At 35.6% G+C, this 22559-nt stretch overlaps 5 protein-coding genes across 6 annotated transcripts; 3 read left to right on the top strand and 2 right to left on the bottom strand.

Annotated features, from left to right (window-relative positions):
- The first annotated feature begins 277 nt into the window (after nucleotides 1-277).
- Nucleotides 278-1900, top strand: LOC110687156 (cysteine-rich repeat secretory protein 1-like). The gene is made up of 2 exons (XM_021863772.1): nucleotides 278-569; nucleotides 1731-1900. Exons 1-2 carry the CDS (start codon nucleotides 278-280, stop codon nucleotides 1898-1900), a joined length of 462 nt encoding a protein of 153 aa, XP_021719464.1.
- Nucleotides 1901-1936: 36 nt separating this feature from the next.
- LOC110687155 (cysteine-rich receptor-like protein kinase 10) lies at nucleotides 1937-12821 on the top strand. Its single transcript, XM_021863771.1, has 12 exons — nucleotides 1937-2083; nucleotides 2205-2421; nucleotides 2518-2758; nucleotides 2860-3010; nucleotides 3127-3376; nucleotides 9193-9625; nucleotides 10282-10637; nucleotides 10954-11075; nucleotides 11197-11413; nucleotides 11618-11855; nucleotides 12076-12223; nucleotides 12318-12821. Exons 1-12 carry the CDS (start codon nucleotides 1937-1939, stop codon nucleotides 12654-12656), a joined length of 2859 nt encoding a protein of 952 aa, XP_021719463.1. The 3' UTR covers nucleotides 12657-12821.
- On the top strand, nucleotides 8838-9684 carry LOC110687285 (cysteine-rich repeat secretory protein 38-like). The gene has a single exon (XM_021863916.1). The coding sequence runs from the start codon at nucleotides 9138-9140 to the stop codon at nucleotides 9666-9668; it is 531 nt and encodes a 176-aa protein (XP_021719608.1). The 5' UTR covers nucleotides 8838-9137; the 3' UTR covers nucleotides 9669-9684.
- Nucleotides 12822-13205: 384 nt separating the features above from the next.
- Nucleotides 13206-15265, bottom strand: LOC110687278 (transcription factor ILR3-like). Its single transcript, XM_021863906.1, has 5 exons — nucleotides 14735-15265; nucleotides 14263-14322; nucleotides 14108-14188; nucleotides 13859-14021; nucleotides 13206-13654 (listed from the first exon to the last, which is right to left on the bottom strand). The coding sequence occupies exons 1-5, from the start codon at nucleotides 14884-14886 to the stop codon at nucleotides 13388-13390; spliced, it is 723 nt and encodes a 240-aa protein (XP_021719598.1). The 5' UTR covers nucleotides 14887-15265; the 3' UTR covers nucleotides 13206-13387.
- Nucleotides 15266-15826: 561 nt separating this feature from the next.
- LOC110687277 (UDP-N-acetylglucosamine transferase subunit ALG14-like) lies at nucleotides 15827-21035 on the bottom strand. Of its 2 annotated transcripts, none has more exons than XM_021863904.1 (6): nucleotides 20411-21035; nucleotides 20138-20330; nucleotides 19704-19843; nucleotides 16709-16846; nucleotides 16558-16617; nucleotides 15827-16455 (listed from the first exon to the last, which is right to left on the bottom strand). In XM_021863904.1, exons 1-6 carry the CDS (start codon nucleotides 20453-20455, stop codon nucleotides 16279-16281), a joined length of 753 nt encoding a protein of 250 aa, XP_021719596.1. In that variant the 5' UTR covers nucleotides 20456-21035; the 3' UTR covers nucleotides 15827-16278. The 2 variants fall into 2 exon arrangements, with proteins under 2 accessions (XP_021719596.1, XP_021719597.1); XM_021863905.1 differs by having other exon boundaries at nucleotides 20401-21031.
- Nucleotides 21036-22559: the final 1524 nt, after the last annotated feature.

Below are 22559 nucleotides of genomic sequence, written 5' to 3'. Positions count from 1 at the left end.
TAGTGGTGAAAGCCCGGACAAAGTATATGGTCTATTCTTTTGTAGAAGTGATATCAATACTCATCTCTGCAATGAGTGTGTGCAATTGGCAGCGAAGAATATTACTCAATCCTGTCCCAAAATAAAAACCTCGTTTATGTTTTACATGGAATGTACACTGCGATATGCAAACAGCTATTTTGACAACAAGCCGAAAAGTCATGACGCTTGGATGAGTTGGAGAAGCACCGAAAACACGTCTGACTCGGCTAAAATAGAGGAGGTACTTCCAAGTACCATGGACAACATTATAATGAAAGCATCTTACCAAGCTTCTTATCACGGTTATGCTACGACAGAGGCTAATCTCTCTCGTGGTCGGAAATTATACTGTCTCGCGCAATGTACTCCTGATATAATTGGTTTACAGTGTGAAAGATGCTTGCATTTTGCTTATGGAGATATGCTGGATGATTGTTGTAGAAGCCAAACGCTGGCGATACTTCGGCCTAGTTGTATGCTGATTTATGATACAACACCATTTTATGCAATGTTGCCACCACCTCAGCCTTCTTCACCACTCCCACCAGGTACTAATTGTCAATAATGAATATAGACTTATTAATTAAAGGATCAATTAAATCAACTCAATTCAGCTTCGATGTTATTCTTTTCTTTTGATATATGATTGATTAATTATGCACATAAGGCCGTCAAAATTACTACTCCCACTATCCCAATAAAATGCAACATTTGACATTGTAGCCTACAAGTTAAGTTATTCTTTTCTTTTGATATATGATTGATTAATTATGCACATAAGGCCGTCAAAATTACTACTCCCACTATCCCAATAAAATGCAACATTTGACAGTGTAGCCTACAAGTTAAGTTACAACTTTTACTTCTAAAAATATGATGATTATATATTAATTATATGGAAAATTTGTTAGAATAGCTCTTTTAAGCAGTCGACTTTGTTGAATGGTCCTTACATAAAAAGGGTGGCAAAATAGGTCTGTTGTAAGGAGGAACCTTTGACCGAATTCCTATGATTGAATTTATTTTCCGGCCATTCACCATCACGTGTTTTTTTTTTTTTGAGAAAAAAAAAAAGCTCATTTTTTTTGTCTTTTTCTCCTTTTTCCCCTAATCAAGAAAGTCTCCTAATTCGCTAGTTCTCATCAATGTGCTCTCAAAAATTGCACAATTGAATAATTTCGCCGCCATTAATGGACAACTACAAGTCACATCAATTTAGAGGAGAGGGGAAGGAGAAATAAGGTGGAAAGAATTAGGATCAGTTTGAATTGGAGGGAAAAGGGAGAAAAAGGAAAAAAGAAAAAAAAAGGGTTTTTTTTTAAAGTCACGTGATGGTCAATGGCTGGAAAATAAAGTCAATGGCCAGAATTCGGTCAAAGGTCCTTTCTTAGAACCTAGATGAAATATAAGGACCTTTTTTGGCACCTTTTTTAATACAATTGACCTTTCTCATAAAGTCGACCACTTAAAAGACCTTTTTCACAAATTTTCGTAATTATATTTGTAAATAATTGATGTTTGAAAATTTGTGTAGAAACAAATCTTACAAGATCTCTCATGTTGAGGCCCAGGTTTAAGTTTTATACTCTATAAAAAACATCACTCAAAGTTAACAACAATAATGATTTACCTTGAAGAGTCAGATGTACATGTTATTGCAATTATTAAGAGTTGGGGTCTATCTTATTAACACTCCTTTACTCCTCCAGGATCCAGTGCTGCTGCAAACAAGAGTCGTAACGGTGCTATTTACTACATTATTAGAGCTGGAATTCCTGCTGTAAGCTTCATAGTTCTTCTTCTTTGTGCCATTATTGCTTTCTACGTTCATAAAATGAGAAAGAAGAAACAACGTTCGGGTAAGTTCTACATGCTGTAGATTGACTTAATTAGCTCGTTATATGTATAACAACTTATGCCATTCCTTTCTTTAAGCATTACAGAAAATGACGATGCTACCCTCGAGTCATTGCAATTTGATCTCGAATCCATCAAGGTAGCAACAAACAATTTTTCAGAAGATAATTGGCTTGGAAGAGGTGGATTTGGCATTGTCTATAAGGTGTTGGACCTTCGCCTATGTACAATTTCCCAACATAACTCATAATAAATAGTTGTTAATACTCCTAATTGAAGAAGTGTATATAATACATGCATATTGTGTTTAATTTTCATTTGTTCAGGGAAAACTGCCTGATGGCAAAGAAGTAGCCGTGAAGCGGCTTGTTACGAAGGATTTAGGAAGGGGTGGCGATGAGCAATTCAAGAATGAAATTCTTATATTGGCTAAGCTCCAGCATCGAAACTTAGTGACACTTTTAGGATTCTGCTTGGAAGAGGATGAAATGCTTCTTATTTACGAGTTTTTGCCCAACAACAGCCTGGATAAATTTATATTTGGTTTGTGATTACTCTATATGTTCAACACGGAGTACTCAATGTACTGTGTAACTATTCTATGTTAAATATATCTTGAAGAAATTTTTTTAAATGCAGATTCATCTAAGAGGCATACATTTATACGATGGGAGACACGCTTTAAAATCATCAATGGCATTGTAAGAGGACTTATCTACCTTCATGAACAGTCAAGACTTCGAATCATTCATCGAGACCTAAAAGCTGGAAATGTTCTCTTAGATGAAGAATTTAACCCTAAGATATCAGATTTCGGAATGGCAAGACTATTCAACATTGACCAAACTCAATCAGTAGCTAGCAAAATTGTTGGTACTTTGTAAGTATATATTCCGTACGTAATTTATTGCAACTCTATAGTTAAAGGTCATTGTTATTTTACAACTAAATCTAATAAATTGTGATCCAACATTGGTGCAGTGGATACATGGCTCCGGAATACGTGCTTCAAGGACAAGTTTCCATGAAGTCGGATGTCTATAGTTTTGGTGTTCAAGTGTTGGAAACCATAAGCGGGCAAAAAATTAGCTCATTTCGATCTGAAGATAATCTAGAAACCCTTCTTGAATTTGTAAGTTTGCTAACACAATATTTCAACAACATTACCTATATGATGGACCGCTCGATTGAGTAGGCATGTGTGCTGAATTTCTCTAATTGCTGATTTTGGAACCTTTAATTTTCTAGGTGTGGAGAAATTGGATAGAAGGCACAGCTTGGAATGTTGTGGATCCTGTGTTGTCGAACGCTCATGGCACTGAGATTCTAAGATGTATCCATGTTGGCTTACTGTGTGTCCAACAGAACCCAAAAGATAGACCAACTATGCCTTTAGTTGATCTTATGCTAAGAAGTGATCCCATCTCCCTACCAGTGCCATCGAAGCCCGCCTTTTTCGACCGCGGCAACATGCTAGACAATGCTCCACCACAGGGGAGTACTTCAAACCAATCTAGTAATAACAACTTTGTTGGGAATTCAACAAATGAGGTTTCCATAACGGAGCTTCACCCTCGTTAACATGCATGAATATCAAGTTAATGTTACAATAATGCCATATTTCTTTTTCTAAGAAAAAGATTGATACGACACATTTCATTATTAGTACAAAGCCTGCGAATTAAACGCTGTTCGTCTACTTCAGAAGATTATGTATGCGGTTACTTTGCTTTTATAATTTCAATATTGTTAGGGTTGGTGAGTGCACAGCGGAAGCGAAGATGTGTTTGATTGAGAAATGTAAATTGAATTGATAATTAGCAAGATAATTAATATAAATGAACACACGATTTTGTGTAACAACGAGCACTTTTATTCCACTATTTAAAAGTAGGAGAGTACAAGAACCCTTGAGAGGGTGAGTATTACAAGAGAACTCTCACTATAAGAAGTACTCAAAAAGGCGTATTACGATAGTAGTGGAATATTACAAGGAGGGAGAATATTTTGTAGAAAGGCTTGTGTTTGGTATGGCTTCTTGTGTTGTGTTTTTGTGTTGTGTTCTTGTTGTATTGTTTGAATGCCCTTGACCAATATTTATAGGTGATGATGGAGGTTTCTAGATTCCTATGGAAATTTTCCCATAATTATGACTCTTATTCTAGTGGCTTCCACTTTTAATTATTCTCTAGAATGTTCTAGGGAATATTAAGATTGTAGATAACTCTAGAAAAATCAAGTGCAATCTTCTCTTGATTTTTCAGGAAGCTTCTAGATTAAAATTTGGGCCATACCCAACAATCTCTACCTTGGACCAAATTTTATATGTGCGCTCGTCGTATGTTACTTGGACCCGTATTATGTGAGCATTGTTGCCGAGTCCGGATTGAGTATGATGAAGCCATAATAGTAGATCCTTGTAATACATAGAAATTTCTATGTCTGTTGGCCTTCAATATTTTTTGAGCACCTTTGGAGACTTTGAGTGCTCCACCTTGAGCCGAAATCTTATATCCTTTTGAGTCCAGAATGCCAAGAGAGATGATATTCTTTTTCAGATCAGGAACATGATGAACATTAGACAAAGTCCTGATCACACCGTCTTGCGTCTTGATCCGTACGGAGCCAACACCACGAACTTTGCAATGATAATCATTACCCATTGTAACAGTTTTATTCTTCACCGGTTGATAGTCGGTAAAGTGAGACTTTTGAGAACAAATATGGTTGGCAGAACCCGAATCAAGTACCCAGTCAGAATTTTTATTTCTTCTTGGTGAAGTAGCTAAGAGAACTTCATCATCGGACTCTATTTCTCCAAAACCGGGTCCTGCCGTCTCTTTTGGCTTTTCCTCTTGCTCTTTCTTTTCGAGCTTTTTATTTGCAAACCAGCATTCTTCAACCGTGTGCCCAAGTTTCTTGCAAAACTTGCAAGATTTTCCGGATTTGTGCCCATTAAATTTGGACTTCTTATTGGTACTTTTACTACCGTGTGATCTCCCTTTTATATTTAAACCTTCGGCATTTTCATTAGAATGAACTTCAAGGTCAAACTTTTCTTTTGAGAGTAAGTGAGATTTAACATCGTCAAAAGAAAGAGTATCACTATTGCCATAAAGCATAATTTCCTTGAAGTGTTTATACAAAGGTGGTAGGGAGACAATTAATAACACGGCCTTATCCTCATCTTCGATTTTAACATCTAAATTTTCAAGATCAATTAAAATTGAATTAAATTCATCGAGATGAGTTTGAATAGAAGTACCTTCGGCCATTCGAATTGTATAAAGCCTTTCTTTAAGTCGAAGCTTGTTAGCGAGACTTTTAGTCATATATAGTGACTCTAACTTCAGCCATAGGTCAGCTGTTGTGTCTTCATGGACAACCTCGCGCAGTACCTCCTTGGTTTAAACATAGTTGGATTGCCGAGAGGGCTTTTTCGTCCAACTCTTGCCATTGCTCGTCTGTCATTGACTCTGGTTTTTTAGCTTTTCCATCCAAAGCCTTCTTTAATCCGCTCTGTACTAGAACGCCTTTCATCTAGACTTTCCAAATGCTGAAATTAATCTTGCCGTCAAATTTCTCAATCTCGAACTTCGTGACCAAAGACATCTTTAATGTGTAAACACTCTAATCAACCTTTGGCTCGGATACCACTTGTTAGGGTTGGTGAGTGCACAGCGAAAGCGAAGATGTGTTTGATTGAGAAATGTAAATTGAATTGATAATTAGCAAGATAATTAATATAAATGAACACACGATTTTGTGTAACAACGAGTACTTTTATTCCACTATTTAAAAGTAGGAGAGTACAAGAACCCTTGAGAGGGTGAGTATTACAAGAGAACTCTCACTATAAGAAGTACTCACAAAGGAGTATTACGATAGTAGTGGAACATTACAAGGAGGGAGAATATTTTGTAGAAAGGCTTGTGTTTGGTATGGCTTCTTGTGTTGTGTTCTTGTTGTATTGTTTGAATGCCCTTGACCAATATTTATAGGTGATGATGGAGGTTTCTAGATTCCTATGGAAATTTTCCCATAATTATGCCTCTTATTCTAGTGGCTTCCACTTTTAATTATTCTCTAGAATATTCTAGGGAATATTAAGATTGTAGATGACTCTAGAAAAATCAAGTGCAATCTTCTCCTGATTTTTCAGGAAGCTTCTAGATTATACTCCATCTATATATAATGGGCTTATAAAATTTGGGCCCTACCCAACAAATATTATTTAAGAATTTTTTACCATATTTTGGGAAGAATCATCAGCCTCCATATGTAAGGAATCTTTAGTCCCAAATCCCAATATTAAATGAGCTGATTTATCTTTAGCAATTGATAAATGTATTGGAATTGAATTTTTTTTTTTTTTTTTCCCAATCTCTATTTTTTTCAACACTATTACTTTATGATTTCCTTGATACCCCACTTTAACAGGGAAATAAAAAGGCTGGTCGTCATCTAAATGAATTACTATGTATGTGCATAATGTCTTGTACTAGGTTACACGGAAACGGAAAATAGAAACGGAAATGAAAAAACGGGAATTGGGGAAACGAAAATTTTTAAAGTATGAGAAACGGGAAAACGAAAAAATAAATAAAATATATTTATTTAGAATAAAATATCAATTGATCGTCATTCATCTTTCTCTTCTTCTCAAGCAAAAAGAATATATATGCAGACAATTCATCAATTCCGAATAAAAACTAATATTGTTCACTAAAATAAGACAACGTTGTTTAGCCCCCTTTCTTTAAATAAATTTTGATTTGATTTGGTCCGAATGAGCCACACCGTGCTTACCTAAGCACAAATTCGTATTAAAATGTAAATACCGCTAACTTTTATTTTCAACTAGAACAAATGCGAGCAAACTTTTTGATTTTGTTTACTTCAATGGTAGGTATATATATGTGTATTAAGTGGTATATTGATGTGATGGAAAGCAATGAGGATGAGCCTCTAACAAGCACTACATCCGATGGAGAAGCTTCTCATGGTAGTTTTCCCAATGCTATGTGACAACAAGAACCATACAATGGTCTTAATTGTGTGCCTTAATGATGCCTATATATGTTTACGAGGTAAAGAGAAAAAGGAAACAAGCTTTGAAAAACAACATTTTACCTTTACTTATGAAGTTTTTTACTACATTTTTATATTATTAGATAGTTTCTCGCAAATATTCTGAAATTTATTAAGTAGTTTCTAGAAAAAAAAAATCCTAAAATAAATATTGAAAATGGTACCATCTAATCATCTATGCTCAAATTATGACCATTTTAGACAAATAAATTCACGGCCTTTTTTTTTTAATAGTAAAATTACTCGATTAATGAAAAGTCATACGACATCTACAACGATAATCGAATTTAACAAACACATAATTTGAATCAAATAAAAATTTCCTTCATAAAAACTACGATCGTCAAGCAGATCTTGCAATGTGGAACATCTCCCACTTATAGTAAATACAGCCTTGTTGGAGAGACAATCTAACGATCCTTTTAGTTGTGAGGATGATTTCCATAGGATTCATCTGACCGTATTCGAAAAATTGAAAACCTATCCCGCATAATTTTTCACCAACGAAACAATTTCACGGCAATCCATCAGATCTATTATCCCAGATTTTAAACTAATGAAAAATTCCCCCTTAAAAAGAGGAGAAAAACTCTGTCTTTCGAAGGAGATCGAAAAACCTTGTCTTTCGAAGGAGATCGAAAAAACCTTGTCTTTCGAAAGAGATCGAAAATCCTTTCTTTTAAGGGAGAAATCATTATTATAAACCAAAAGAACAAACAAAAAAGTGTAAAGAAACAAAGGTTGGGGCTTTCCATCGGTAAAAACCAATGAAAGCTCCTTCAAAAATCAAGAATGGAGGCTAGGGTTTTTAATTAATTAATTCATGACTTGCAGTACAACATTTAACAAAAATTAGGGATAATATGCTGTTTACCAGCTTCAAATTATTTGAAACTACTATGTATGGCACACTAAATTCTTTTTTTTTTTTTCCTACAGTTATCTACCGGAAGAGTAATTAACCAAGTAACTATGTAACATAAGGACTGCGGTTGCCATAGTAGGTCTATCATCCGGTGATTCTTTAATGCATATCAAGCCAAGATTTATGCACTTAAACAATTAATTATCGATAGCCACCAGTCAATTTATCAAACAAGGCTAGCAAAATTTGATCAAGTTGCTCATTATTGATTCAAAATGTAGCAAGCTTTAAAGTTGACAGACTTAACACAATTACATACGTGAAGGTCATGATCTTTATATTGAGTGCACATGGTCTTCGCCAAAGTATTGTTTGTCCTCACAAACAATAGTCATAAAATAAAGGAATTCAACCAACATTTAAGCTTACTCACTAATGCATCATTAGCTTCAACTTGGATTTTCATAATTAAGAATATTTAGTATTTAAGAAAAAAAAAAGGTATTATTTTAATGACATTTACTAGCAAGAAATTTCTTCCAAGCTTTATAATTAGATAGTTGCTACTTTTTATAATCAAGAAACAACAATTTGTTTTTGATTGACCCGATTGTCACGGGACAGAATTTGTAAACGACCAAACAAGACCCACTTGTAATTATATGGAAAGAAATAGGGTATGTATGACAATTGGAGTTGTCGGGCTCAATTTCTTTGGTATTTTCTTAGATTTTTTTAGTTGACACGTTTCTTTTATCATATTTGTTAATGTACAAGTCTAACTACTATCATCTCAAGTTATTGAATATTAATAAAATATAGCAAGACTGATAAGATTCAAATAAACCCTGCATGACTATATTTTGTCGTAACTAAAAATCACAGAAGATAGTTAAAAGTATAATTTGTGAATAGCGTTTTAAGACAAAACATGTCAATTAAAAAATAACGGATGAGATAGTAGAATGGAAATTTCATTGAATAATTAATAATAATACTAATTGGAGGAAAGGAAAAAAAAAAAGTTTTGAAAGTTTTGAAGATATGTTACTTAATCCAACACATTGTATGAGATTATCTCTAACATGCCTTCCATATCTCACAAAGTCACAAATTGTAGTCAACTTAAAGTAAAAGTCAACTTGCTTGACAAATTCCCGCCAAACTTTATCATAATTCAGATAGCTAATTCATTTATTCATCAGTCCACCATATTCCAAAGCATCCAAACCCAAAAAAAATAAAAATAAAAAAAATAAAAAATCAAACATTGCCTTAATCTTTTTTTGGTTTTTTACTCTAAATGCCAATTTTTCATTATCATTCTCCAATGATTTCACGCTCATTACCATTTCTAGTCCTCTGGTTATCAATTTCACTAACCTCGGCTCAAAACGCGGGTGTTGATCTTGCTAGGTTCTCTTGTAACGATACTCTTGGCACCTACAACGAAACCAGTGCTTACGCCGCAAACCTTAAAACCCTTCTTACTTCCCTAATCACCAACAGCCAAGAAAATTGTGGCTTCCACAACCTTACTGCAGGGGACACTAGCAACGATACGGTCAATGTCATTGCCCTTTGTCGCGGTGACCTAAAGTCATCCGATTGCACGGCCTGCCTTGTCAATGCCGCTAGGCGGATCCAGGTAGATTGTCCCAACAACTTTGAAGCAATTGGGTGGTACAATGATTGCATGCTTCGATACTCCCCACGTTCGATCTTCGGCACCATGGAGCCGTTGCCGGGTGATGGGCTAAATAGTGTAGGCAATACGTCTGATCCTGTCAGGTTCGAGCTATGTCTATCGAATACAATACCTACAATGTCATAAGACAAGAGTATATTTACCTTCAGCTTGCAATTTTCTTCGTAAATATATACCAAGTGTATTGTTTTGACTTTTTACATCATTCACTTATTAGTTGTGAATAAAAGGAACTAAAATATTACGAGTAGATATTACTCCCTCTGTCTCTATTTTTTTGCCTCATTACAAATAATTAGGTCAAACTTTAAAAAATTTAACTGTAAATTCTCGTTAATTTATAATCTAAGTGAGGTCTTATTGAATTCATCTCATTTTATACTTTAATAATATCAAGTCTGTATAATTTTAACGCATATAGAACTAGAGTTATGTACGTTGTAAGATGCACGTGTCTTGGAGACCGTAAAAAGAATGAAGCCAAAAAAAAAAAAAAAAAAAAAAAAAAAAAAAAAAGTAAAAGAGGGAGCACTATGTACCCTTTAGTTTTTAAGGTATATTTTGAGAAAATTATACTCCGCATTTGTAGAATTGTAAATTTTTATACTCAACTTTGTGTATTGCATAAGGTCGTCATTGGAAGATGTTAAAATTATTGTAAACATTATACTATTGTTAAACAGGGTAACGTAATATGAATCTATGTTATTGCTAATACTTCTTTCGAATCCGATCATAGATTCCAGGAAACGCTAGGGACGTTGCTTCGGAGTTTACAAGCCACTGCTGTGGCAGGGAATTATTTGAAGAAATATGGTCAAGGGTCTGCAAAATTGAATCCTCTGTACGAGGTTTTCGCCTATGTGCAATGCACGCCAGATTTATCGAAGCAAGATTGCTCTAGGTGTATAGAGATTACACTCAATTTTCTAGCGTCGTGTTGTGCCGATAAGTTATGGTCCATCATTTTAAGGCCAAATTGTATACTGAGGTTTGGGAATTATGAATTCTATACGCCTACTTATGATAAATGTTCGTCTCTGCCACACCCTTCATCGCCACCTTCGTTGGACAATGCATCTTCACCATCTCAAGGTAAATTATGGTCTATCACCAACAGCGGACTTATAAACTATTAAGCCATTGCAATGGCGTAATCAAAATTTTGATTTTAGACTTGAAAATGCTTTGATTTAATTGCTTCCCAAAATCCAATGTGCATGGTTGTCCTATAATAACATTGATAAGACAAAGAGTTAGAACCCCTTACAAACCCAAACAAAATTTCATTCTAATACCTCCGTTTCTTATTAGTTGCAACAAAAGAGTATTATTTATAAGACATACATTTGAGATAATTCGATTTGCATTATCATATCTGATCCCCATTGAAACCTTTCTTTCCCCACAGTTGTCCAAGACTCCGATAACGGAGGTGCCTTACAATTCAGTTTAGAAACAATAAAACAAGCAACATGTAACTTTTCCGATGCTAATAAACTTGGTGAAGGAGGATTTGGTTCTGTTTATAAGGTATGATTCCCTCGTTTCATTTTGAAAACTAACACGAACAAATTAAACTAACCACTCTAAGTGAGGGTTTGGATGGTTATTATTATATACGAAGTACTTCATATTAGCTTCTCAAGTATAGGGCGAGCTTTCAAATGGACAACAAGTGGCTGTTAAGAGGCTTTCTAAGGATAAAAAATCTGGACAAGGTCATGACGAATTTACTAATGAAGTCCACTTATTAGCAAAGCTTCAACACAGAAATCTGGTTAGATTGTTGGGATTTTGCTTAGAAAGCGACGAAAGTTTGCTAGTTTACGAGTTTATGTCCAACACCAGTCTTGAAAAATTCCTGTTTGGTATGTCTTCTTTACACATGAAACTTTGAGTGTTGGTTTGGTTGATATGAAGTGTAACATATTTTGGGAAATCTTAATTACTTTATGTTTGTTTAAATTTTCTAAGTGTAAGAATATATGATATGATGCAAAATTGGAAGCTATATAATAAAAAAAAAATCCCCAATAGCTTAAAGTTTTTGTGATCTTCTGAGCATCTTACAGATCAAACTAGGCGCAAATATTTGGATTGGGATACACGATTCAAGATCATAATGGGAATTGCACGAGGAATTTTGTACCTTCACGAAGACTCGCGTCTCAAGATCATACACCGAGATCTTAAAGCAAGCAATGTCTTGCTAGATGAGGAGATGAATCCTAAGATAGCGGACTTTGGCATGGCAAGATTAATCAAATTAGACCAAACACACGCCAGTACCATCAAAGTTGTCGGAACCTAGTAAGTCCATGATCTTCGAAAGACTTCTTAATATGTCCCTCTTGCCGGAGTGTTGAGGATCAGACTTTAGCCCCATCCGTCTTGGCAGATATGTTGCTGCTGTTTATGTACAAATGGGTTATGATCTTCACGCTCCCACCTAAGGGGAAGTATCGAGAATTTGTTATCCTTACGTACATTGATTTAGAATTAATCAATGTTGACGAATTATGTCTTGCAGTGGATACATTGCACCAGAGTATGCAATGTCCGGCGTGCTATCAGTCAGGTGTGATGTCTATAGCTTTGGGGTGATACTTTTGGAGATTATAAGCGGACAAAGCAACTTATTTAACCAACATCTTGGAGGAGACAGCCTTCTAAGTCGCGTAAGATATATACTAATTCTTGCTGTCTTGCATAGTCGTCCTTTTTCGTTGCAATTAAGAATTATAATCACATAGATTCACTGAATTATTTCAGGCACGGCGACTTTGGAGCACAGGAGCTGTAATGGAAATAGTTGATCCAGAACTAGGCACAAACTACTCAAGAAACGACGTAATGAGATGCATACAAGTAGGGTTGCACTGTGTCGAAGAAGATGCTCCAAGCAGACCTACAATGGCTTCAGTTGTCGTCATGCTTAGCAGCAACTCCACGGATTTCCCACCTTCAACTGCCTCGACGTCGTCTTCAACTATAGACGATGACCAAGATCGTAACACACCATGGAGACATGGATTTGGTAATCTAGAAAGTGAACCTAACTATGATCAGAACTCTTCTTATCTATTGGAGAGACACTTGCTCCGTTGTTGAACATCTTTAACAACCAAATTTTATCGCTCCTACCAATTCATTCTATAAATTCATATCTGATGAGAGATATAGGTGATTATATGTACTAAATTATAATCGGTTGTAAGTTTGTTATTAGTGACAATTTTTGAAAGATAGGATAAAAGGTGGAATCAGGTGTTTTCCAGTTGCAAACTTGTCGTAGTTAGAAACTACTCCAGTCTTTTAGGTCATGTAACACACAGGTTAATAAAAGTGAAACTGAGAAAAAAAACATATACATAAATGATACGAAGTACTTGTATTATATGAGAAAATTGAAGAATTAAGAGAAAGGGACGAACATTAAGATATTATGGTTAAAGATATCATCAAGTCATAGGAATATGAAGTAAATATCATCCACAGATGCTTAAATTAAATTGGGGATAAAACTATATGTTAAAAAAAGGTTTTACCATAGGAAGAAATGTGTGGCACTAATGTGTAAGGTTTTAGAAAATTATGTGTAGATGTGTAGATGACTGGAGCATTAAGAATTGATTGTAAAAGAGAGAGAGAGAGAACATAAATCAATGCAATACTGAATTAGTTTATTAGTTAAGCAGAATTAACAATAACTCCAATAACAGCCAATCATCCATTGTTAATTCATCCCTTCATCCTGAAACAGAGCATCTTACAATAAGGAGACTTAACCATTAACTTCAAGGCCCATGGGAGATCTGCGAGGAAGGGATAATAGCTCCAGCTTAAGCGACGGGAGGGTGAAAGACATGATCTTGTGAGGTATCAAATGCAGCTTGAGGCACAAATTGCCAAAAGGGAACACCGGAGTAATTAACCAGGGGCATCAGTTTGCCACCAACTGCTTGACAGGGGATAGCGTATGAAGTTGGAACTGAAGTAGGATGGAAATGTAAGCTAGGAGAAGAACCTACAAAGTTAATTCTCTGCTCTAACTTCTCTTTCTCTGACACTAACCTATGCTTTTCAGCGCGAAGGGCTTTCTTCTTTGCCTGCATTAGTACAAAGTGCAGATAGTTTAGACACCACCATCCTTGATAAAGAGAACTACCAGTAAGAGATTAAGGAATCAAATAATATACGAAGTATTATTTGGTATTAGGGCTGATTTGTGAGATTATTGGCTAGCAGGTTGATGTATAATCCTTAATTTGTTCAAAGCTTACAGATCAAAGCAAATATAAAAGAGTCAGAACCTTCAATTCATTAATCTTTTCTTTTAATTTGCCATTTTGGCTGGTTAAGTTACATGTTTCTTCACGTAACAGCTTTACTTGCCGAATAGCATCAGTTAGTATAGCGGCTTTGTCAAACTTGGGTGTTGTTCCAGACCTCAATGTTTCACTTAACTCAAGGAACCTACCAACAAAATGGTAATAAGTACATTGAGAAAATAATAAGGCAAAATGAGATCAAAATCCCTCAAATATTAAAACTGTACATGCCTTTCATTTAGATGATCCCTTCTTTGTTTCTCACGGCATGCTTTGGAGCTGCTGGATGCAGTGACTGATCCCACACAGACCCTGAAGTTGAATGGCGAAGAATTGTTAGAAGAATTGAATATTAATAGATGAAAGTTACAATTTTTAACAAGTACCTTTTCCGGCAGCAGTCATCAAAACCATACAAACCCTCACTATAATCTTGAGTGGCCGCACTGCATGGACAAAAAGAAAGCAAACTCAAACATATTGTATATGATCAACAAAAATAATCCCTAAGATACCTTAATTGAATCAGACTTCGTGTGAACTAACTCATTTCCACAAAGTATTCTTGCTTTAGCAAAACTAGATTTGATTCAAAGAATAGCCCAAGAGGAACAGCTCAATGGTGCAGAAGAACAGAACAACAAGATCTTTATACTAATACAAAACTATTGCCTAAAATAAGTACATCCAAGGACCAAACAGATTGATATGATGAATAAAAGAGCAATTTATCAAAGTTAACATGCTAATATCTACTAAAACAAAAATTATTGTGATCCAAACAGACAATTTCTCTGATCAGCGGATATACAAAAAACTTGAACAGCAACGGTAATTAGATAAATAAAGTGAACAAACCTATGGAAGGTGGAGCTGGAATAAGAATCATAACGAGGAATAGGCAAAGGAACATCAGGCTGCATGACAGAAGAGTCACAACAGTTGCTTGATATATCATCAAGAAGACAGCAAACCCAGTTGAGATCAAAGTCCTCTTCAAGAGACTCCATTCTTTAACCTTACTCTGACTGGGAAACACCAGAATCTCACTACAGCTTTCCGGCGTATTATTGCAGAAAAATATTCTTTTTTTTCTTTATTAGTATGTAGTATACAAGTTTTGAGAGCAAATAAAGAAATGTACAACTCTAGTCAATACATTGATGCATGGGAAATCGAAGAATTTGTTCTTTTTTTGGGGCACTGGGGCTATATGGAGAAAGGGGAAAGAATAAACTATTATCAATCAACAAAAGAATTTTTTAAAAAGAGAGGCGTGTGTTAGAGACTTTTTTAGAAGGCAAAGGTTTATCTGTTTATGTGGAATCTACAACGCAGTCAGAATGACCAACCAGGTAGGCAGGTATGGCATAAACTTTCAGATATGGCACAATTGCAGCACATTATATTTTATATCAACATAAATTAGATTCTATATTCCAAATTTGGTAACTGTCTAGAAAAGTAAACAGAATAAAAGAAATGATCTGCTCAGATATTAGTTGAGTGGCCTGTTATCAGTTCATTCAATGATCCCTGAGAGTTGCATCTCTATTGGGAGTGTGGAGGCCTAAAGCTTCCATAGAATACATTATGTGGGATGTCAAAGTCAGCATCAAGAGTTGGTAACTGCTAACATAAAATGACATCTAATCACCATAACAGACTAAGAAGCCTCTGCAAGGGGTCGAGAAAGATAGTCAGCAGAGATGACATCCAAAGCAACCTAATCACCATAACAGACTAATAGGCCTCAGTAAGGAGCCAGGACAGATGACACACCATATGCGAGTGAACTTTGGAGTCCATGCACAATGGCATTTCTTTGTTTCACATTACTGTCATATACAAAGGTAAAGTGGACTATGTCTAGATAATTGCAAGTAATCAGGAGGATTCAGGACAAAGGATGTACAAATCGAGTAGAGCCCTTAGGCCCCTTACTCTATATTAAAATAAAAAGGGGGGAGATGAATAAATGAAACATTTCATTTAAACCCATCTCAACCAGTATAATTTAGTCCAGGAAATTTTCAAAATTTGACTTGTTCAATTACATCAGATAAATAACAGAAGATTGGAGAGCAAGTCACTGATACAACACTGTACAGGTATAATTCAGAAAGAAATGTGAAGTACAGTATATTACAACTTTCAAGAACAATGAGTATGACTTATGAGAAGATTGTCTGGTACATTCACATGTTAACTTAAAATGCTGGATGTATCAAAGAACACCAGAAGCAATCAGGATTCAGGAATGCATAAATCCCTCAAGTCAGAACTCAGTAAGAATACATTAGTCAAAATCTCGAAAGATTAGGTTGTGTTGCAAAACGAAGTTTATAACCTAAGCAGGGCATGTATAGCAGAATCTACACAAGTGAACTTGCAGCAACCATCTACATGAGACAACCAACACAGATAGATCGAGGATACTTTCTTTGCAGTTGAGGCCATTGCACATATAGTTGATCAGCCATTCTTAGTTTGTAAAGCAACAAGCCACTCAAAGAGAGTCTTTTTACTCTTGCAATACTCTCCACATAGAATATTGAAGACCATCTTATCCCTAGTATCTGCAGTAGCGAATAGAATCTAAATGATAAATCTCAAACTAATTAAAATGACATGATGCCGTATTAGTCACAATTTTGATACAGGTCCAGTAAAGTGCTCACCTTAAACATAAAGGCAACTGCACATAAAGGTATACAAGTTCCAGGTCCATTACAGAGAATCTAGCAGAAAACATTAAAACAATATACCAACTATCAATAAACAACACAGTTTATAATTGGCAAAAAAGTTGAGGGTTGAATAGATATATACCACTTGAGGTCTGATTTTAATCATTAACCACAGTGCATGAGCAATGGCAATAAGGGTTGTCCCAACAGAAGTTATATATGACTGACCAACTTCTCGACTTCTATATATCTGCATGTATTGTGCTGCATTCATCCCATTCTGCAATATATTCAGAATCAGGCAAGAGTCTCCTTCAAATAAAAGGGCAGTTGCAAAGATCATATAGAAGCAACTACATCCATACAGGATAGAAAGTTTGCCTTAGACAGTGTAAGTAAAGAGCATGCTTGAAGCACTGAGGTGTGATGCAAGAAATATAGACAAGGCCCTTCCAGAGATCAAAGTGCACCTCCAGAAATCACATTAGGTTAGAGTCACTTGTAGCTTTTAAAGAAAAAGAAAAAGAAAAAATAAATCTTTACAAATGCTTTTGTTCTGTTTTGTAGCAGGTGGTTTTAAGAAGCTATTGTGAAGATTCAGTGAGTATGTAACTCATATTAGTAATTGTTTAGCCATACAACATACAACCTTCATGTGAGTTATGCCTTATTTTAATACTTTATGCAATGAACCCACTACCACCACCAACCATCTTGACTTACGGCAGGAGACAAAAGCAGCAGGACAAGAGCCGCAAACCGCATCCACTACAAGACCAACCAACGGTCCCTTAGGAGTTGCAGACAAGCAGCCTTGGCTTATTGGCTTTATACTGTGGGTAACTTAGGAAGAAGACAAGAGTAGTAAATGTAGCAATTAAGGCTTCTTGCCAACCCTTGTAATGTAGTAGTAGTATAAATAGAGGAAGTCTAGAGTAGAGAAGGTTGTCCAGAAAATTATTGTATTGAGAACTTGGAGAGTGATGACCTAAAGCCATTAGACGTATTACGCAAGCTTTTAGCTACTATCAATCAAAAAATCCTTCTTCTTCCTACATTATCTGTATCTTTGTGAGTGAGAGGCGCTAGTCCGTTGCACTTTATCTAGTTAGGTGTCTTTTGTGTCTTGTCTATGCCTAGGGACTAGGCTCCAAAAATCTGTTATTTCACTATGCTAACCTACGTTAAAAACAACAATTATTAGTCATGTAGACGGGTGATAAATCTTCATAATTTGATACAAGTATGCGGTCGATTGGTAGATCATCTCAAGGTCTCAAAGAGAGCAGCAGGTCAGACCACCAAGTCTCTTTTTTTAAACTGGCAAACAACCAAGTCTAAGAGAACAATAATGTGCTAATCATAAAGCAAGTTATGTACAGTTTATATAAGGAAAATTTGAGAAAAGTGATGCATACCCTTAAGTAAAACTTTCATACGGCAGTAAGCAGTATACAACATAACTTCTTCCACCAGATCCAAATCAAACACATTGTTTCCAACAAAGCACATCAAGGCAGAGAAAAATAACATGTACAAGTACACTCCTCACCACAAAATCTACATGTTAGCCCCATAAACTCATACGTAGTACGGATTATAATTTCATAATTCACAAATCATAAACTCTATAGAGGGCAAAATAAAATCTGAAGACCATAGAATACATAACGGCTAATATGGACTAACAATTAACAAACCTCAATCAAGAATAATATGGCTTTCCACACAAAAAAAAAAAAAAAAAAAAAAAAAAAAACACACGATATTGGCTACATCAGTACGTTCATACCCGCCGCCATATCTGACTCAACTACAAATACAGAGAAACAAAATTCAAATGTTCAAAATTCAACCACTCAGAAACAGAGGATTACATCCGAAAAGGAGTAACAAAAATCCAAATGTTCAAAATCTAGCACTCAGAAAGACAGAAACAAAGAGATCACATCCGAAACAATCATACCTCTGCGATCACAGTGCAGGAACCACATGCTGATAAGCACACTACTACTACAATAAAACCTCGCTCATAAAGTATTTTCCTATGTATATATCATGGCTAACAGTCATACTTCAAGTTTCACAGTGTAGCAGCTGCAAGTTGATAAACACATTACTAATAAAATAAAAGCTCACTCATAAAGCACTCTCCAAAGTAAAATCTTGTTGGCTTACTCCTAAAAATTTATATGAGCTTATGCATTCACCTTATTCCTTCGTAGCTTAAGCCTAAGGTATTCCTTCCGGTGCTTAAGCAAGTAAGTTAACCCAAATCCCATGAAAACTCTTAGAAATTATAAGTACTGAGCAGTTCTTTATCTTTCTACATCAATAAAACCATCAAAGTTACTATTCTCATACACTATTCTCCAATGTACTTAATAGCAAGGATTGAAAGAGAGGTAACCTGCACTATTCCAGTTCCCACATGGTGATGGTCTAAAAGTATCCTTGGATAACCAATCTATGAAAATGAATGTGAATGAGATGTACTCATGCTTGAGAATTTTGTAACCTCTTACTAAGCAAACAGTCTCAATTTTGCATTCCAACTTTCTCCAATAACCAATGTAAATTACATAACCTTAAACAAAGATTTTAAACTAACTCTGATTTCAAATCACTCAATAATCACAAAGCCAAGTGACAGAAAGGAATAGACCCTAGGAGGTGTCAAGGGTTTCAATTTTCTTAATGCTTAACATTAGAAAAAGGAGAATTAAGCCCAAATCTAGCCCCAAGTCCCAACACCCACAGTGGCACAGAGAACAGGAAAATACAGAATGCTGAGTTTGCAATTCAGCCACCGGACCTGTTTGCAACGAAAGAAGAAACTTTTCAAAAAATCAAAAATATGTTTAGTTAAAACCCCAATTAATAAGTCTATCCTGATGTCTAATTCCATCTCTGTTCTAGTACACTAATCACAGAAGAAGCCAGCAACATATTATATAACGACATACATGAATATATGAAATGGCCATAAATGGTGGCGTTGGACTTATGTGAGTGCTACTTACAACATCAGGTATACTACAGTAATAAGAGTTCATGAATGAGATCTTCTGATGGAAAGTGTAACACAAAAGTAAGCTGCAGAAAACAGGAAAAAGTGGCAGAAGAAATGTAATTACCTCATTATCCGAGGAGCTTTCGAATGTTTGAGCTTTTTGCAGACTCATATTATCAGTAGCAGCAGCTATGTAATATCTAGGCAAAAACCTGTCCTTTTGTAATGCCAACAAAAGATTAATCATCTCAGCAGTGTGACCACCTTCAAGCATAACAACAGACATACATGCATATAATCAGGTTTAAAAAATAATACAAATCAATCACAATAATTTTAAACAAAAATTATGTCTTATGCCTCAATTTCTAAGAATAAAAATCCAAATTTTGCCAAATTGATTTGAACCCATTATACCATCATCAGCTAACCATACAATATGAATCAAAATTACAAGAAAAATATAAAAAATGCACATAAAAGCGAAATTTCTGATAAACTACGAAAAGAGATTTTATAAAAATAGCAATTTTAACAAATTTAGATCAATAAGCTAACCTGAACCGAGAACAATGAGAGTACTAAGAGGTTTCACAGTAGTAGGTCGTAATGATTTGCCGCATCGATGGAGAACATACATCAATCGAACTAGAATCAATGTCAAAACAGTCACTACAATAATTACGATTCCGTTTGATTCCGCCATTGATGTTAACCACTGATTCTCTCTCATCATCGTCAAAATCTCCCCCTAATATCACAAATTGTTACGAAAATAAACCCTAGAAATCGAAAACAAACCAGAATCAATAAAATCGCACCTCAATTTACCAATATCAGAACAAAATGTGATAAATTTTTACACAATTGGCGCATCAATTTCACGTTTTGATTTAGTTTTTCCAGAAATTTGAATTTCCGGCGTATCGCCGGCTGACGTTACGGCCGCCGTTGTCAGTCACCGACAGTGGAAAAGAGAGCGGTTGAGTGGGAGAAGATGAGAGAGTAAGCTTTTGGGTAATTTAATGTAAAAGCCCACTAATATTGAGGCCCAACAAGCCCACTAATATTGAGGCCCAACAAGCCCACTACTGTTTTTTTTTTTTTTTGGGGGGAATGTCGAGAGAGTCACAAAAATTAAACATGGTTAACGTGATCAATTGTTAAATGACTTTAATCTTGTTTTTATGAGTAGATGAGCTAATAACCAAAGCATACTCGTATCTTGGGGTTTTTTTTTCATATACTTGTATATGAGTACATTTTACAAAAGAAAGTACTACTGAGTATTTGAATTCTTAATATTGACCTACCAATATGATTGCCCATGTTTAACTTTAATTGTTGAAATTCGTCAACTATTATAATGAACTTCAATAAAGACCTATTGTTTTAACTTTTATGTTTAGAGAATAATTTAAGGTGTTAATCTTTCATAGTAGGAGGTGTACACTTTTCTAAACCGACATTAAATCATGTTAGATCTAATTCATGTTCGTGTTAAACAAGAAAGAAATTGAGGATTGTAAAAAATAATGTATTTAGCTTTATTTTATGCATAAACATTGGTTTACCTAGGGATATCAATGGGGCGGGGTGGGGCGGGGCTGATGTTGGCCTTCCCATCCCCATTCCCACCTAAAATTTTCATCCTCATCCCCATCCCCGCAGCGGGTCTAAAATCCATCCTCCTCTCCACCCTGGCGGGTACAGCTCCAATATCATCCCCGTCCCACCCCCACTTGGATATCCACCCCCACCTAATCCCCAACTAAGACCCGGCTAATCCCCGCCTCCCAAATACACAATCCTTCATAATTAATAAACATTGCAAAAAGAAAAAATTATTGTTAATATTACACATTTTTTTTGTTTATAATATAAGTGTATTACAAAGTATTATATTTACTTTTTTATTTTACATAAATTTTTTTATAAAATAGTATAAAAGTATATAATTTTGTTTTTAAAAATATATGGATGTGGGGATGGGGAGCGTATGAAGTGGGGCAGGTGGGGTGGGGCAGGGATGGGGCGGGTACAACCTAAAATCCACTCCCTCCCCATCACCCATGGCGGGTATGGTTTTTATCCCCATCCCCGCCCCATCACCAGCCAAGCTAAGACCCATCCCCGCCCCGTTAGGGCGAGGAAGGGGCGGGTCTCCTATTTGACCTGCCTCACTGACATCCCTAGGTTTACCCAATTTAAAAAGATCGAAATTATAATCAATTGCTTCATTCATGTCAAATTCGGACGGGTCTCCTATTTGACCCGCCTCACTCACATCCCTAGGTTTACCCAATTTAAAAAGATTGAAGTTATAATCAACTGCTTCATTCATGTCAAATTCATGGTGTGTTCATATGTTGCCATTCTACACATGTACAGGTTAATCCCAGCAAAACTAGCAAATACTCCTGTGAAAAGGAGGATGATTTTAGAAATCAAAAGAACTTTGTTGCTGAATTGAATGCTGATTATATATTTATATATTGGTTGGACTAACACTTTCTTTTGTAAAGACTGCTTAAGATGACTGCCTTTCCCACATCCATAAAATGACTTCCAATCTCCGACAATGTGCCTCGAAACTTTAGCTTCATGATGAGCAACCATCTTCAAAACTCTGATTTTTGGAAACGAACACTTCACTTTGGTATGCTACTGGTATTAAGCATGCATAGTGCAGATGTTGAGACTTGAGAGTGAGTAGCATACTTTTTGTTGAGTGATCGAAGATTCAAGGATTAGCATGGAGATTGACCTCAAAATTCAAATCTCAGAATAGAATTGCAAGAGGCTAGTTTGATATCAGAACAGCTGCTAATGCAGGGACTGAAGTCATAATGCAGGTTTGTATAAGCCTTCGTACTGCACTCAGTGACTCAGCGATGATGATGCACATTGCATCTTGCAGTGCAGATGTTATAAATGGAATTGCACAAATAAAATAGTAAGAACAATGTTACCGAGAATA

This window comes from Chenopodium quinoa, unplaced genomic scaffold, assembly GCF_001683475.1.
Source record: "Chenopodium quinoa cultivar QQ74 unplaced genomic scaffold, ASM168347v1, whole genome shotgun sequence".
Classification (NCBI taxonomy): domain Eukaryota; kingdom Viridiplantae; phylum Streptophyta; class Magnoliopsida; order Caryophyllales; family Amaranthaceae; genus Chenopodium; species Chenopodium quinoa.
The sequence above is the reverse complement of the archived record's forward strand: the minus strand, read 5'-3'. Positions and strand labels throughout refer to the sequence as shown.

What these genes read in the sequence shown, in the direction of transcription:
- LOC110687156 (XM_021863772.1), top strand. Translation starts at nt 278, where the DNA reads ATGGACAACATTATAATGAAAGCATCTTACCAAGCTTCTTATCACGGT. An exon ending in TTCTTCACCACTCCCACCAG is followed by an intron (nt 570 to 1,730) that starts GTACTAATTGTC and finishes TTACTCCTCCAG; the next exon opens with GATCCAGTGCTGCTGCAAAC.
- LOC110687155 (XM_021863771.1), top strand. Translation starts at nt 1,937, where the DNA reads ATGCCATTCCTTTCTTTAAGCATTACAGAAAATGACGATGCTACCCTC. An exon ending in TAGAAACCCTTCTTGAATTT is followed by an intron (nt 3,011 to 3,126) that starts GTAAGTTTGCTA and finishes TTAATTTTCTAG; the next exon opens with GTGTGGAGAAATTGGATAGA. An exon ending in AATACGTCTGATCCTGTCAG is followed by an intron (nt 9,626 to 10,281) that starts GTTCGAGCTATG and finishes ATCCGATCATAG; the next exon opens with ATTCCAGGAAACGCTAGGGA.
- LOC110687285 (XM_021863916.1), top strand. Translation starts at nt 9,138, where the DNA reads ATGCCAATTTTTCATTATCATTCTCCAATGATTTCACGCTCATTACCA.
- LOC110687278 (XM_021863906.1), bottom strand. Translation starts at nt 14,886, where the DNA reads ATGGAGTCTCTTGAAGAGGACTTTGATCTCAACTGGGTTTGCTGTCTT. An exon ending in TCCAGCTCCACCTTCCATAG is followed by an intron (nt 14,323 to 14,734) that starts GTTTGTTCACTT and finishes TTGTCCATGCAG; the next exon opens with TGCGGCCACTCAAGATTATA. An exon ending in GATGACTGCTGCCGGAAAAG is followed by an intron (nt 14,189 to 14,262) that starts GTACTTGTTAAA and finishes ATTCAACTTCAG; the next exon opens with GGTCTGTGTGGGATCAGTCA.
- LOC110687277 (XM_021863904.1), bottom strand. Translation starts at nt 20,455, where the DNA reads ATGCGCCAATTGTGTAAAAATTTATCACATTTTGTTCTGATATTG. An exon ending in AAAGCTCCTCGGATAATGAG is followed by an intron (nt 16,847 to 19,703) that starts GTAATTACATTT and finishes AATATATTGCAG; the next exon opens with AATGGGATGAATGCAGCACA. An exon ending in TTAAAATCAGACCTCAAGTG is followed by an intron (nt 16,618 to 16,708) that starts GTATATATCTAT and finishes GTTTTCTGCTAG; the next exon opens with ATTCTCTGTAATGGACCTGG.